The 16,930-nt window shown below is 40.2% G+C and overlaps 1 protein-coding gene across 1 annotated transcript in view; it reads right to left on the reverse strand.

Moving 5' to 3' along the window:
* Positions 1 to 4,383: 4,383 nt before the first annotated feature.
* Positions 4,384 to 16,930, reverse strand: part of CNTN6 (contactin 6) — a 320,129-nt gene continuing 307,582 nt past the window's right edge. Inside the window, exons 20-22 of the mRNA XM_038772802.1 lie at positions 6,591 to 6,703; positions 5,735 to 5,903; positions 4,384 to 4,527 (exon numbers count right to left, since the gene is read on the reverse strand). Of these exons, the coding sequence (XP_038628730.1) occupies positions 4,427 to 4,527; positions 5,735 to 5,903; positions 6,591 to 6,703 (383 nt within the window). The 3' untranslated portion in view covers positions 4,384 to 4,426. The remainder of the gene's footprint in view (positions 4,528 to 5,734; positions 5,904 to 6,590; positions 6,704 to 16,930) is intronic.

Below are 16,930 nucleotides of genomic sequence, written 5' to 3' on the forward strand. Positions count from 1 at the left end.
AAGAGATTCATCAAATTTAGTACAGTGCTCTGCACACAGCATGGCGTATTGGATAGAACAGGGGCTCGGAAGTCAGAAGATCATGGGTTCAAATCCCGACTCCACCACTTGTCTGCTGTGTGACCTTGGGCAAGTCACTTCCCTTCTCTGGGCCTCAGTTACCTCGTCTGTAAAATGGGGATTGAGGCTGTGAGCCCCATGTGTGACAGGGACTGTGTTCAACCCAATTTGCTTGTCTCATCCCCAGTGCTTAGTACAGTCCCTGGCACATAGTAAGCATTTAACAAGTATTATTATTATTATAAATATGGTTGATTGATTTATGAAGAAAAGGAACAGGTGGTTGAACCCAACCTAGACTCATTTTTAACTAGATTTGAAAAGCCATTAATACAATCACCTACTTTATCCCATGTAAGTTTATGGAAAATATACCCCAAGAAAACCCAGTCACAAAACTCCCTCCTTTTCAAGGATTATAACCCCTGTGTATCATAGGGGCATGCCTGTGGTCTTTTACTTCCTAAAGTATTTGCAATTTTATGTGACTGGTGCTGTTTACAGTTCTGACCCTTTCTATCACAATCCCAGCACTTAGAACAGTGCTTTTCACATAGTAAGCACTTAACAAATACCATCATTATTATTTTCAAAGACTCTGCAACCCATCCTGATTATGCCACTCCAGACCGGTCGCTGCGACTGGTGTTGCATACAGTTCTGCCCCTTTCTATCACAATCTTTTCAAAGACTCTTCAACCCATACTGATTATGCCACTCCAGACTGGTCTGCCTGATGCTGTAATCATAGTAGACTGTGTTTATGTCCTTCTTCTTTTTGGTCCTTGCTTACAGTAGCTGCTTGGATATTCACACATCCTTTTCACTGAAATGGTAATAATTTAAGATGACAAAGCCCTTTCATTTTCATGGAGGTAAAGTAAAATATTATTGATTTGGAAGTCCAGTTCTATATTTGATTTTGCTTGGCTGTCAACAAAAATAGGCTAAAATTAATCTTTTCAGTCAGATTTTGAGAATTCACAACTGCTGCACTTAAGGGCAATAAAAGTTGCCCAAATAAATTACTTTCATGATCTGAAATTCTCTGAAACAGTTTTTTGTAATGCATGCAAATTATTCCAGAAACACCTTGCAGTTTGGAAATCCAAATGTAAATAAACAGAGATAATCCACATATTTTGAAGCACAGTGGCTATTTTAACCTTGATTATTTTGAAATTGCCTGAATTTCATTACCACTAGTCTCACCCAACATAGTCTATACTTATAGACATAGCACCTTGGATTGCTGATATTATTTTTCAAAATGCCACTGCTGAAAGTCGATAGACTTCTGAGAATAATAGCAATAATAAAAATAATTAAACTTTATAGAGATTTTCATCTTCAAAGCACTTTACAAACATTAATTAATCACAGTCCCGAGAGTATGAGACTATTCAGTAGAATCCTTCCAGGATAACAAGAAAAATACACTAAGGCTTAATGTACTACAATCGATTTTGTTCGAGGCAGCAGTAATTATCCTTCATAGGAGAATTCCAACATAGCAAAACAGTCTGTTCACATGGTTAAATTTGGATGTCTTACATGTGTGTTTCAGCTGTGGCTTACTACTCTTATTCAATAAGGCATTTCAATTTTTCCCCCTTCACACCAAGCCTTGCCTTGGACAATTTGTTAATATGAAAGAAATAACTGAAATACAAGATGGAATTGAGAAATGCGGGAAATCAGCAAGTCCCTCTGAAGTTGATCTCAAGAACAAATCCTTTAAAGTATTTTTATGATAGGTAGCTTCTCTTTTCTGAAACATATTCTGTTTAAGTAGGAGGAAAAGACTTTGCTTTGAGGTAATGTGAGCAGGTAGAAAACCTCTCAAACCCAGTACATTTGGGCAAGTAATAAAATAAGGTGGAATTTATTAAACATTTATTTTATACCAATCATGAGAGTAGACAACAGTCAGATCATGCACCCAGGGCTCATAATCTAAGAGGAAAGGTAATAGGAGTTTTAGCTCTATTTACAGTTGGGGAAACTGAGGCACAGAGAAGTGACATGTGGGGTGAATTCTTTCCCATCATTTTATAATAGGACCAGAAATCCAAATATTCATATGTAAAATGTTTCATTTTATTCGGGTTTCCTATGAAGATGAGAATGAGTTTTATTTTACAACAAGCGTATCTGGCACAAGAGGGAGGGGGAGTAGTAGTATCATTCTCTGGCCTAATCAAGAAAGAATAGTTGCTTCTCTCTTCCTTTCCTACCACTGAGGAAGAGGAGGAGCACACAATAATTTCCCTCCAGTCCCATTTTTGATCTGGGTGATGGTGAACATAATGGGTCCTGCTGAAGGTTTTTTGGGGTGGCAGGATGACACCCCAAAGTCTGTAACCTACCCACCTAAAGCAAGGTTTCTTATCACATTGAGCAGCAGAGATGCAAGGCCCCACTATTGTTGCCAGGAATCAAAAGATACAAACATTTTGGGGACATGAAATTCTAACAATGTTCTCTCCTTATTGAACAGTGTTTCTTAGGATTACATGGGCCAGAATTACTTGAAACATAGTAGCCCCTCCTCATCCCCCCTGCCACCTCCTGAGGCAGAACTCTGCAAAAAGCAGCCACTGAACCTGATAATACTGAGACACTTAGAGCAAGTTTGATTCCAGCTGGCAATACCCTTCTGCCTTGATATTTGACCTTCGCTCTGTACTTACCTCTTTTAAAATGGACTTTTTGTAAAATCCAACTCTCCTTGCTCCCACCCTTCCCTTCATCTTACCCTCTAGAGAGAGGAATAAACCATCTGTCAGAAGCTGGCAAGGTTCATTAGCTCAAGACAGGCTTTGGTTGCAAGTCAGAAACTAGAGCAATGCCTGGGATCAGTTGGAAGCCTTCCCACTGTGACCCAGCAGGCAGGATCCAATTGACCATTTCCCTGAAACTTCTTGCTGAATCAGTCTGGACTCTGTGGTTCAAATAGCACCATAGCCACTGCTGTTCACCAGTATTTAATGCGTCTCAACTGTGAACCCATTAGGGTTTGCACTTACCTGCAAGAGAATCATGTCCGGTCACACGAATTGGATATAGGAGCAAACATATTTTGTTAATTTACAGTCCCCACGAGCCTCCTTGTGATTCTCTACCTTCCATGTTTCCTTTCCTGTACTTTGTTGCAACGTTATAGGTGTTTTGCCCATTTACTCTTCTTCTTCTGCTCATCTCTGGATTAAATATAACCAGATTGCTATGCTTCCCCCCCAGTTAGTTTCTTGCTGTAATGGAAGGAATTGGAAATAAGTTGAAAATCAGGAAGGCACACTAACAGGTTCATGTATCTAGGGTACCATTTATTAGCATTAGAAATATATTGAAGCCAACATAGCTCATTCTAAGTGAAATTACCAAGAAAGGATTTTTTTCCTCAAACTCTTGGGTGTAACACTATTAGAATACAGATATCCTAAAAGGTTTGAAGACATTAACTCTCCAAGGCCCTTACTCTCCCAGGGAGTGACTTCAGCACTCTGGAGAACTTGCTATGAATTTCAAAATTGGCCTAAGAGATTGTCATGTTTTAATAATAAAAAAACTTTTAAAATCATGGATGTTCAGCTTTCTTAGCTTTTGAGAAGTACAAGGATGTAAACATAAGAACAAGGAAGTTTGTCATGATAAAAAAATATGGACAATATGGAACACTGGTATGTTTTCTCAGGTTGCCTCCTTTTCATTCCAACAGGTCAAAAGAAATAATTCCACATCTAGGATTTATTTTTTCAAGTCACAAGACACTTTTGCCAGAATTATCATGTCACTTAAAAAGCAGTTTGAGAAGAAAATTTCCCTTCCCAACTGTGATGCCTACTTGTCATATTCTGACCTGATCTAAAGGTAGCTGTAAAATGATAAACTCAAAATGGCTTTAGCTAAGTAAAAAAATCCCCAAAATGTAAATAATTTTTTAAAATTTCATTGCAAAGTGTGGCTAACCTTATTCATATCAAAGTAAAAGAAATAGTGCTTCGATAATAATGAACATCACGGGTACTGTTATAGCAAACTTAGTCTCACCACAATTGGGCCAAAGCCTAGTTATGTTTGTTGGGTTTTTTTATACAATCAATACAGATTTGAAAGTTACTTGAAATTATAATCACCACAATTACAATCACACGACTATATTTTGGCACCATTTAAATTCATGAATTTACATATCTTTTTAACTTCCAAATTATTTTTTAAAGAACTACATGGTATTAGTAATGTACAACTTGATTTTACCCAAATATGTCTTTATAAAGAAGATTGATTGTGATTTATGAGTAGAGATCTTTTGTACAGAATAATATGTTTTCCAAAGTCCAAGACTGCATGATTTCTCTTATCATAGAGCAGAGAAAAGAGCAAGACTATCCAAAATCACAATAAAAACAGGCAGTAAATTGTCTCTTCTTTCTGAAGCTTGAATTCCTCTGGAACTTAAACCTGCAAAAATATAAACATGAAAGCATCTTCATTTTGCTAAATTGTCATTAAAATACTGACAAATAATGGTAATAATGATATGATTTCTTACACCTGGTTGACATTCTCATATACATATTATGATTCCTTATAAACTACAGTTTCACAAGAATTGTGAAATTCAAATTTCCAATTGTCTAACTAAATTGATTTTTTCCCATAAAACCTGGACTTTGCTAAGGGAAAAATGTAAAAAAGGGTATATTTTGAGGCAGCTAAACAGAAACCTTAACTGGATAATAACTGTGGCATTTGTTAAGCGCTTACTGTGTGCTGGGCACTATATTAAACATTGGGGTTGATACAAGCAAATTGGGTTGGACGCGGTCCCTGTCCCACATGTGGCTCCCAGTATAAACTCTATTTTACAGATGAAGGTAACTGAGTCACAGAGAAGTGAAGTGACTTGCCCAAGATCATACAGCAGGCAAGTGATGGAGTCGGGGTTACAACCCACAACCTTTTGACCACCAGGCCCATGCTCTATCCATTACGCCATACTGGTTAATAAGATTAGGTAAATCCCTTTATTTAAACATAAACTGGTGTTTCTTTGACAGATACATTTATAGTTCCAATGGACGATGAATATGTAAGTGATATGTGAAAGGCCAACTATTAAACCCTGTTTAGTTTCAATGTACATTACTGCATTTACTATGGTGGTCATAGAAGTTACTATAAATCCTGCAAATAAACGATAGTTGACCTATGAATATATTCCTCTTTGGATCAACGGATTGCACTTTGGGGTCAGCCTCCTGGGAGCTCAGTTAAGTTGTGGATTTAAGATTTTTTTTTCCCCCTTTCTGGGACACTATCTGACCCAGCAGGCAGATGGGAATCATTGTTGTTGTACAGCGGGGATCTTATCCAGAATGTGTTAATGCAGCCAGCTGTGTGTGTGTTAATTTCCTAAGAAGTCACTGTGTTACCTGCCTCTATACTTCCATTCTCCATTCCCGTATAGTCCTGAGCACTTAGTGCACACAGTTAGCAATCGATAAATAGCATTGATTGACAGAAATGTGACATTATATCTAAGGCCTTCTCGTTGCTCACCCAGCTTCTAATTGTAGCCATTTTCTGCCCATCATTTCAACAAGGGAGGACAGGTTCCACAGAGTTATGTTTCTATTGAAATGTAAATCACATCAACAAAACTTACTTGACATTTTAGGGATCCTAATTTCCTCACTACTGCTGCCATCCCCACCATCACTGACTGTTTTTATTTCTATCAAATAATCTTCTTCAAATGGCACCAGGAGCTCAGCCGATGTATTATTTGTTTCCAAAACGTGAGTTTTGCTTTGCCTGTTTTGCCTGTACAAAATCTCAATGAGATAGAGGATAAAGTCAAAATCTCACTTGTACACTTAATGTATCACGAGTCTTTATTTCACATAGAAATTAGGCAATGTTTCTGGAAGTGAAGAAATGTTGGCCAATATTTGAAATGAACTACCAATTGTATTCATAATTTTATATTTTTAGGGCTTATAAACATTATTATAGTGTTTTAAGAGGTTAAAACATTGCACAAAGAATCACAGAGGCTATTGATTTCCCTGCCTAAAGAAGCCACCTCTCAGTGCTGAGACAAATGGAAACTATGCCCTCGAACTCACTGTATTTCTGTTGAATCCTTTTCTCACAGTTCATGATTAGTATTCTGGTGGAACCAAGAGGTATTGAAACTGTATTACTGGGCATACCTAATTAATGCCGCTCCTTATACTTATTATTAATTACTATTATTATTTCCACCGTGGCCTGTTCATTTGAAAAGGAGCCACACATATAGACTGACAGAAGAAGAGTCCTCTGAAAACACACTCTTCATGTTTTAGTTGTTCCATATAAATACTTCAGGCACCAAGAGAGGAAATATTTGTGACTGAGTTGGTAGAGAGGACAAAGGGAGTAATGCTATTTTTTCCTCTTAGACACAAAATCTCTTTCCATTCTACAATTTCTACTCTTTTGGTATAATAAAATGATTATAAAATCATTCTACTTACTTTGTAGCCTAACACTTCTGACTCATTCTCCATGGTTTTGACATGTTCCCAGTTTAAGCACAATTTTGAATTTGTCAGTTTCCAGGCAATATTTGCTGGGGGTTGGCTGGGGGCTTTGAAAAAAAAGAATCACAAGATCCAACTAAGAATCCATTGATGCATGACCCATACATACCAAATGTAAAAATAAGTAAAGGCGGATTCGCATTAGAAATTAAAATGCTTTTAATTTCATTATAAAAGAACACAGGTTTTTTGACTTTCTGAAAATAGGCAAAATCTGTCAGATTGTAAACTCCTTCAGGGTAGGGATTAGTGTCTATAGTACACTCCCAGCTGCTCACTACAGTGCTCTAAAAATGGGAGGTGCTCAACAAATACCCACTGACTGACTGACATTAATCTGCTGTGGTTCTGGGCCTAATCAGTGCATTTTAACCCCTCAACTTACCTTAGTGCCACTCTCCACCCTGCAATTCTTTTGCCCTCAAATTGTGCCTACTTTTTTTCTAAGTGCATTGACCTGCCTTGATGGAACATAGGAAAGTTAGACTTCCTTGGAAAGGGGAAACTATTTAAGCCTGAAAAGGAATTTTAGGTGAGATTCCTCTTATGAAAGACAGCAATTTCAATCGACTGCCAAATCCTGCTAGTTCTTCTTAGACCACATCTCCTGGATCCACATTCATCTCTACCCAAATAACATCCCTCTAGTTCACATTCTGGTAATATCATTTCTAGACTAGACTGGTTTCAAGGCTGTCCATCAACTCAGCCCACCTTACATATCCGCGCTATTCACCTGCTACTCCCCAACATGCTCTGTTTATTCTTTCGAAGATAAACTTCTATTTTTTATTATTACTATGACATTTATTAAGGACTTACTCTATGCTAAATGCTGGGGTAGATATAAAATTATGAGATTGGACAAATTCCCTATCCCTCACAGGGCTCACAATCTATCTCATTCCCATTTTCCAGATGAGGAAATTGAGGCCCTAAGTTTCCTCATCTGTAAAAGGGGGATGATACCTGTTCCCCCTCCCCCTTGGACTGTGAGCCCTACATGGGACAGGGTCCAATATGATTATCATATATCTACTTCAGTGCTTGGCACATAAGTAAGCACCTACTGAATAGCACAATTACTCTAATTATAATTAATATTGTTACTGGCAGGGAATGTGTGTCACTTGATTGCTTTATACTTCCTAAGCACCTAGGTCTGTCTCCCCCTCTAGACTGTAAGCTCCTTGGGAATGTGTCTACCTACTCTGGTGTACTGTACTCTCCCATGCACTTAGCACAGTGCTCTGCACACAGTTAAGCACTCAATAAATGCCACCGATTGATTATTAGCAATTGAGCACAAAGTCCATAAACAAGAGTAAGAGAGAAGACAAAGAGAGACTCACAGCAGGAGGTATCTGCACACTTTCCTGACTTGATATTTTCAAGATTTTGTCAGGGTCAAAACAGAGTGATTGTCCCCTAGTTGAAATCCACAATTGATGGTGGATTCACTGCTCTAAGGGCAATTCACACAGTTCATTTGAACCGGGCCCCACACCTCCACCTTCCCTTTATGACAGAATGTCAGGAAACTCTGTGACTGTAGTTTGCCATTTGAGGAGGGGCCAGAGAAGGGCCAGAGGTACCGGGAGAAGGAGGAGGAACAGTACAGAGAGGAGGAGAAAGGGAAGTTCATTCATTCATTCATATTTATTGAGTGCTTACTGTGTGCAAAGCTCTGTACTAAATGCTTGGGAGAGTACAATACAATAATAAACAGACACAGAGTGGGAGACCAAGATGACAATAGAGAGATAGGGTCAGGGGGAGACACTTACCTCCACCACTGGAGACTCTGTGGTCTGTCATTACCTGTCATCCTACCCACTGCTTGCCACCACCATTGGTGGTGGGAGCAGTGGAAAGCTCCTGGAACCCAGCTTTGGACTGCTCACCAGTGCAGCTGCTGCCAGAAACACCTGAAGGTTTCATGCAAAGCACTGCCACGTCATAGAAGCCCTGCCGGAAACTGCTGGGAAGCTACCATTCCCTCTACTTCTCTGCTTTCCTCCAGCTGGACAGTTAATAATAATAATAATGGCATTTATTAAGCACGTACTATGTGCAAAGCACTGTTCTAGGCGCTGGGGAGGTTACAAGGTGATCAGGTTGTCCCACGTGGGGCTCACAGTCTTAACCCGCATTTTACAGATGAGGTAACTAAGGCACAGAGAAGTTAAGTGACTTGCCCAAAGTCACACAGCTGACAATTGGCGGAGCCAGGATTTGAACCCATGAACTCTGACTCCAAAGCCCATGCTTTTTCCAGTGAGCCATGCTGCTTCTCAATTCATTCATTCAATCATATTTATTGAGAGCTTACTGTGTGCAGAGCACTGCCAAATGCCACCTTCTCAGTTGCCACCACATCACCCTTAAGGTCCCGTGTTTTGGCTGGGTGATGGTGAACCTAATGACACCCCAAAGTCCATACCTGGCCCACCTAAAGCAGGGTGTCTGATCACATTAGACAGTGGAGATGCAGGCAGGCCCTCACTATTGCGGCCATGTAGCAACTGATACAAACATTTTTGGGGACATGAAATCCTAGCAATTCTCTCCTCTCATTGACCAGTTTTCCTAGGACTACTTGTGCCGGAATTACTTGAAGCAAAGAAGCCCCTCCTCAACCCATCTCACTTCATGCAGAATCTTCCCAAAGACGACCCTGCTCATGATGTGTACCTGGGAGCAAATCGAAGTGGTCTAAATGCACAAACCCTGATTCATATCATCTCTGTCTTCCTCGTGCCGGCTGACACTTTAACTCTCCATACTTAGTGCCAAAGTGAATCATATTGCCGCACTGCGAGAAGAGCTAAAACCCCAACTTGGATATACTAAAGTTTCAGCCAGCATGGAGAGGACACAGAAGAAAACGAACTGAGGTTTTGTGCATTTTGACCATTCTGATTTGGGCCCAGGTAGACATCATGTGCAGGGTGAGGATTTAGAATATTTGATTACTTTGCCATTTGAGAAAATGGTCAAATGAAAAGACAATGTAATAGTCCAGCTGGGATATAAAATGTTGTGACCTATAGGGCTCTTTCCCATTCACTTTGAAATACAGAACATTAAATCATAACAAACCTTAAACCCATTCCTTTCCCAAAATTTGAATTATCTTTATGAAAGTACATTGAAATCTACAATTTTAACTTATTAAGATATTGAGAATAGATCCTGCATAGCTAATACTCCTCAATCATCATCATCATCATCATCAGTATTTATTGCAAGCCTACTATGAATGTGTTATCAGTTGGTTAACTCAGACACTGGGTTCCAGCTGACCTTAAAGCACAAAACTACAATGATGCCCTCACCCTTAAATCACTGGCATCTAATAGACGATGTCATTGTGTAACAGGATGTCACGGTCACACATCCTATTAAAGAAACATCCATGCTTTCTGAAAATTGTCTAGAGGTCAGCAGACAGAGGCCAGTAGACTGAGGTTGACCTGGCATTTCCATGGCAACATCACCCTAGCCACCGATGAAATAGCTCAATTATGCCAACTTCGAATCTACCCTGCACCGTGACCTAGCCAAGAGAATGGATCAGACTGTTTACTCATTTTCATATTCCATCATATTCTTGAGATTGTATTGTCAGTATTCAAGTGCTGGTGAATGTTTTTGACTTTGCCAAGAGAGACCACCAAGATGGGTTCGATGAAAATGAGAGCAAGGCCATGCATCTGCTGAAAGACACACGTAATCGAACATTATGGTTAAGTGATCCTTACTGTGCGGAAAAAGAAGTGACCTAGCAGAACACCAAGAGGCTGCTACAAATCTTACTATACTAAATAGTGGTAGCAGTGTGAGCCCTCCACCACGCCCTTTATTACCAACCCTTGGGGCCTAAAACACAGGACAGAAGTTGCCCCGTCCCCATCAGCCCCTGCTCCAGGGCAGGAAACTCTCAAGCGGCAACAGGAAGAATCTTCCACTACTCCCCTTACTCCTATTAGGGTACCAAACATAGGAGAGAAGCTGCCCCTTTCACCATGCCATCAGAACTTCCATTAACCCCTGCTCCAGCTTGGGAAGGACTCAAACAGTAGCAGCAGTGTGAGGCCTTCGCAACTTTTAGAATGTTGGGAAGACCATCCCTGTAGCTGCAACTGTGGCTTCTCTGGCTGTTGGGAAGAGTTGTAAAGTGCCTGCAATCCTGCTGCTCCTATCCCATTCATCGCCATCCTTATCTTTCAAATTTTTGTTTCATCTTTATGTGTCTGTGGCTAACACTTTCTCCTTTTATTCTCGGACTGTGAGTCCTTTAGGAGCTAGGGACCATATCTATTCCTCATCTGCGCAATTTCTTTCCCAGCACCTAATACAAAGTTTTGCTCACTACTACTAATCAATCAATTGTACTCATTGAGCACTTACTGTGTGCAGAACACTGCACTAAGCACTTGGGAGAGTACAATATAACTATATAACAGATACAACCTCTGCCCACAATGAGCTTACAGTCATAGTGGTGGATGGCAAAAGCTGACCACAAGAGCAGCAAGAAGGTTTTCAAAGAACTTCGTGTTGTCTATTGACCTACTGGTGCTAATCCCTTTTTAAATGTCAGCAAGTCTCAGTTGTCCATCAAAGATCTTGGCTATGATTAAAAGTAATCTGGAACATTTTCCTACAATTAATCTTCACTACTACTAAGTGTTAATGAGTCATGGATAATGTACTAATAGCATATAAAAAGAAAAAAAACTTGAACAGTTCCATTTGTGCTTCCTGAGGCTGATAACTATGATAAAATGGCAAGATCTCACTCCAAACACTGAGGTCCTGCAACATTGTGGCATCCTAGGCAACAAGATAGTAATAACCAACATCAGTGATACAGTATGGAGAGCGTCATACTGAAGTCAGAGGTAGCTGGAAAAAATGGTACAAGGAAGTACTGAACACCAACCTAAAAATATGCTCCCTTGACACCAGTGCTGGGGACCTTTGTGTCTCAGAGGACATTCTGGCCTTCTAGATTCTATATTTCTTTCTTCTATTTATGCATCATTAGTCAGTGTAATGACAAAACAAAACAATCTGGCTCTTGAAATGGGCTGCCACCATGTTCTTCTCATTCCTTTCCTGTCCTATCTCATCCCCATGTCACTGGCAACATTTGTAGAATGAGAAAGAGGAATCAGGATTAAGAATTTAAAAAGAAAAAAGAAGACCAAGTGGATCTACTTATGGGCACGAGACTGATCCATCAGTGGCAAATGGGAGCATTTCTTAATGACTTCCCCACCGTATGAAAGTTCTACTCTAATAATAATAATAATGATGATTGTGGTATTTGTTAGCTCTTATTATGTGCCAAGCACTGGGCTAAGCACTGGGGTGGACACAAGCAAATCGGGTTGGACACAGTCCCTGTCCCACATGGGGTTCACAGTCTCAATCCCCATTTTACAGATGAGGTAATTGAGGCACAGAAAAGTTACGTGACACACCCAAGGTCACACAGCAGGCAAGTGGCAGAATTGGGATTAGAACCCATGACCTTCTAACTCCCAGGCCTTTGCTCTATCCTCTACACCTTGATGCTCTGTGTTAAAACCAATTACTGCAGGAAAGCCAATTTTCTTCCCACCCCCATCTCCTTCCCTTCCCTCACACTGTCTTCCCCTATTCTCATCAGTTTTTATACACATCCCCCTCAACCCATTGCTCCTCCCCACCCCACGTGCTCCCTTTGTATTGCACTGTGCCGTACAGTCCAGTATTTTGGTTCGCGTTTACATATAGTCTAACCATTCTAAATTTCTAAAATTTGAAATTAAATTTTTAATTCTAAAGTTAATTTTAAATTTATTAGCGACCATGGAAATTGCCGCAACCTCCCCCTCCCTTGCCCTGCCATTTCCCATTCGCTGGCTCGGAGCCTGGCTTCCCCTCCCAGTCAAAACTGGGGGATGGAAACAGCAGCGATGGATCAGGGAAGATGGTGGGGAGGGAGGTAGCAGCATCTTGGGAGGGGAGTACTCACCCAATTTACACTCGGGGAACAGCTTCCTCCCTCAGCAAGATCTGGTCCATTGTGGTTCCTTACAGATGAAGGGACTGAGGGAGTGAAGGTGAGAGATTTCAGAGACAGAGGCTATAGTGGGAAAGAGAACCCAGGAACCCTGGCATCCAGGCATGTGTGCAATAACGTGAGGCTCTGAGTAGCATACTTTCTGAGGACTTCATAGACACACAGAGGTGTTGAGAAGAAGTTAGCTTACTACAAAGCACTTTAGGAAGAAAAGAAGGTCACTGTTCAACCTAAATTTGACAAATTTTCACTGAAGTTGAAAATCCAGACCCATAGTCAGCAGAATAAGCTTCTACTGCTACAACCACCTGTGGAGATTCATAATCCTACTACAACTTCTCATTAATACATGGTATTTTGTGATGTTCTGCTTCGAATTACTTTAACAATGACTAAATAATACTTAAGTGATATTTTACTTTACAGTATGCCACACATAGGGATTTTATATTACTTTTCTAGAGGTTTGGAAGCATTCCAATTTATAAACTTGAATCAGACATTTAAGATGCAATCACGTTTTCAAGGAACATATATTTACAGTAAAACAAGAAGTCCTTATGGCAGGATAAATTCAAACCCAAAATTGAAATATAATTCATAAATATCTTCAATCATTGAACCCCCTCTTTCACTTCCTGTCTAGACTATCTGTTTAAGCAGGTATAAGTTTGATGAATTTAAGATGAACTCCACAACTATTCACATCCAAACTGTTTTTTATAGTATACAGATTAGACTATATGGCAGGGAATGTGCCTGCCAACTCTGTTGTAATGTAGTCTCCCAAGCACTTAGTACAATGCTCTACACAGTTATCATTCAATCAATACCATTGATTTATTAATTAGAGATAGTAGATCATATTGTGGTGACCACACAAGAAGTTTTAGATCAGACTGATACTAACAGTAAACAAATTACCAAGTATCTACCCCAGAGTTCTGAACAAAACTGGAGGGGAAGTTGTGAAAGTCCTGGCAGAGTGATCTACAAAGAGCAGCTCTAAAACAAGTGCTTAGTACAGTGTTCTGCACACAGTAAGTGCTTAATAAATACTATTATTACTACTAAAGGATTTGTTGATATAACTCTCAGCTATATACAGGGTTCCAGGGGTGGTCACCATCATATCAAACAAAAACTCCTCTCCAGTGGCTTTAAAGTACTCCATCACCGTGGCCCCTCCTAGCTCACCTTGCTTCTTTCCTTCAACAACCTAGCCCACACACTTCCGTCCTCTAGTGCTAACCTCACTGTGCTTTGATCTCGCCTGTCTCGCCGCTGACACTTAGCCCACATCCTACCTCTGGACTGGAATGCCCTCCCTCCTCTAATCTGAAAGACAACCACTCACCCCACTTCAAAGCTTTATTGAAGGCACATCTCCTCCAAGAGGTCCTCCCAGACTAAGCCCAACTTTTCCTCATTTCCCACTCCCTTCTGAGTCACCCTGACTTGCTCTCTTTGCTCTTCCCCCCTCCCAGGCCCAAAGCACCTATGTACATATCTGTAATTTTATTTATCCCTTTCCTCTTCTCCCCTCCCAGCCCCTAAGCAATTATATATATAATATATTATTAATATATATATATTATATTATATGATATATTATATGTAATATATATCAGCAATTTTATTTATTTGTGTTGATGTCCGTCACCCCCACTCTAGGCTGTGAGCTCATTGGGGACAGGGAATGTCACTGTTTATTTTTTGTTGTTGTATTTATATTTAAATTTACTAGCGACCACGGAAATTGCCGCCACCCTTGCCCTGTCATTTCCCATTCACTGGCTCAGAGCCTGCCTTCCCCTCCCCAGTCAAAACTGGGGGATGGAAACAGTGATGAATCAGGGAAGATGGTTGGGAGGGAGGTAGCAGCATCTTGGGAGGGGAGTACCCACCCAATTTACACTTCCTCCCTCAGCAAGATCTGTTTACCACTAAAATATAAAACCATGATACAGCCACTGCTTTATGTTTGGCTCCTCCATTAATGCTCCTTGTGGGCATAGAATGTGTCATTTCATTATTCTGTAGCGTACCCAGTGGTTGCTAGATAAATGCTACTGTTACAACTATGACTAGTACTGCTTCTGTGTGCTGTTCTGGTTGCTGCATCTTAGGGAGGACATAACAGTGGTAGAGAAGGGCAAATGAGATGCTTTGGGTAATGGAAAAGCTTATTCACAAAGATAAAATGAAATAATAATAATAGCATTTGTTAAGCGCTTCCTATGTGCCAGGCACTGTACTGCTATTCATAAAGCAGGCAAGTGGCAGAGCCGAGATTGGAACTCAGGGCCTTCTAACTTCCAGGCCTGTGATCTTTCACTAGGCCATGCTGCTTCTCTCAGGACTCTTCAGGCTGGAAAATGAGAAGCACCATGGCTCAGTGGAAAGAGCATGGGCTTGGGAGTCAGAGGTCATGGGTTCTAATCCACTTGTCAGCTGTGTGACTTTGGGCAAGTCACTTAACTTCTCTGTGCCTCAGTTACCTCATCTGTAATATGGCGATTAAGACTGTGAGCCCCATGTGATCATCACCTTGTATCCCCCCAAGCACTTAAAACAGTGCTTTGCACATAGTAAGTGCTTAACAAATGCCATCATTATTATTATGATGATGATTGATGGGGTATGATTTAATTCTACAAAATTGGAAAGGTGTGAACAGGGTAAACATGAAGTTGTTGTTCACCAGAACCCACAATATCAGGACAGAGGCACATCCACTAGGTTCAAAATAAAAGAAAATAAAATACTTTTTCTCCCAGTGGGCAGTAAGCACTTGGAATGCTACCATAAGACATAGTGCAGGCAATGTCAGTAGGTTGCCACTCTTTGGGACAGAATACTGGCCTGGATGAGCAATTAATCTGATTCAGGTTAGATTATTGGTACATTTGGTGGGCTATTGGCTGAAGAAATTCTTTAGACTCATAAATTTGTTCTAGTACCTGTCAGGTATAGGTTTACCAGAAAGGACTTGCAGCATCCATAAAATTGTTTACAAACATTACTTAATCTTCCCAGTAGATGGATAAAGCAAATCAATTCTCAGCAAATGAAGGAATATAGTAATAGCATGTCTTTATGCAAATTCCCCCACAAACATCTCCCCTTTTCATTTTTGTTGAGGAATCTATATTTGGTGAGTGATCAAAACAAAAAAAAAATCATAAGGTGATTTTAAGCAGTATTTCTACCATAAAAAATGTAGGGGAATATCTTGTGTTTAATCTCAGCTTTTTATCCTGAGCAATAGGCATATGATAATTTTGTGAGTCAAAATCTCTCCAGAGCCTACTGGTAGTAAGTTAGGGGCTTCAAAGGGAACATTTCATTTTTCTGGCCACTAGAGACCAGTTAGTTTACTAATGAGTTAATGAGCACTCCTAAGTATCTAATTTATTAAGAAGGAATGATTTGCGCACTGGGGAGAATATAACCTTTAAATACTATTTAATGGTTTGATTTAGTAAGATGATACCATTTTAAGTTTCAGGTATAAAGTGTGAAATCACTCTCCATTTTCAATAGAGTGATATTTGTAAAACGACAGACAGCTGTATTGAAGGTGGCCTAGAGGTGTAACTTTTTCTCAGTGCTTTGGATATTGGGTAGATCAGCTGCTTTTTAAAAATGTCCACTGCAGTCTAATTCAAAATTCCTAATATTGCCTAGCAGTAACAGAAGAACAATGAATCCAATTCCTCCCTTCATTTCAAGGACACAGCTAACAATGCTTTCCTCCCAGGAGCAGAAGGGAGAAAGCCCATATACTCTATCTTCAATTAGGCTTGTGAAGAATCACTCTGGGAGCCCCTGGTAATGTGACAGTGCTTACAGTGGGGATTTGGACTGCAGCCATTACATGAACAACAGGATTTCTACGGCCCTACTGACCTTGCTTCTTAATAATAATAATAATGATGGTATTTGTTAAGCACTTACTATGTGCAAAGCACTGTTCTAAGCGCTGGGGGGGATACAAGGTGATCAGGTTGTCCCACATGGGGCTCACAGTCTTCATCACCATTTGACAGATGAGCTAACTGAGGCACAGAGAAGTTAAGTGGCTTGCCCAAGGTCACACAGCTGACAAGTGTTGGAGCCAGGATTCCAACCCATGACCTCTGATTCCCAAGCCTTCTTGTGCCTTTAGCCATACCTCTTTGGGCTGTGCCATTAC

Source organism: Tachyglossus aculeatus, chromosome X1 (assembly GCF_015852505.1).
Source record: "Tachyglossus aculeatus isolate mTacAcu1 chromosome X1, mTacAcu1.pri, whole genome shotgun sequence".
NCBI classification, from domain to species: domain Eukaryota; kingdom Metazoa; phylum Chordata; class Mammalia; order Monotremata; family Tachyglossidae; genus Tachyglossus; species Tachyglossus aculeatus.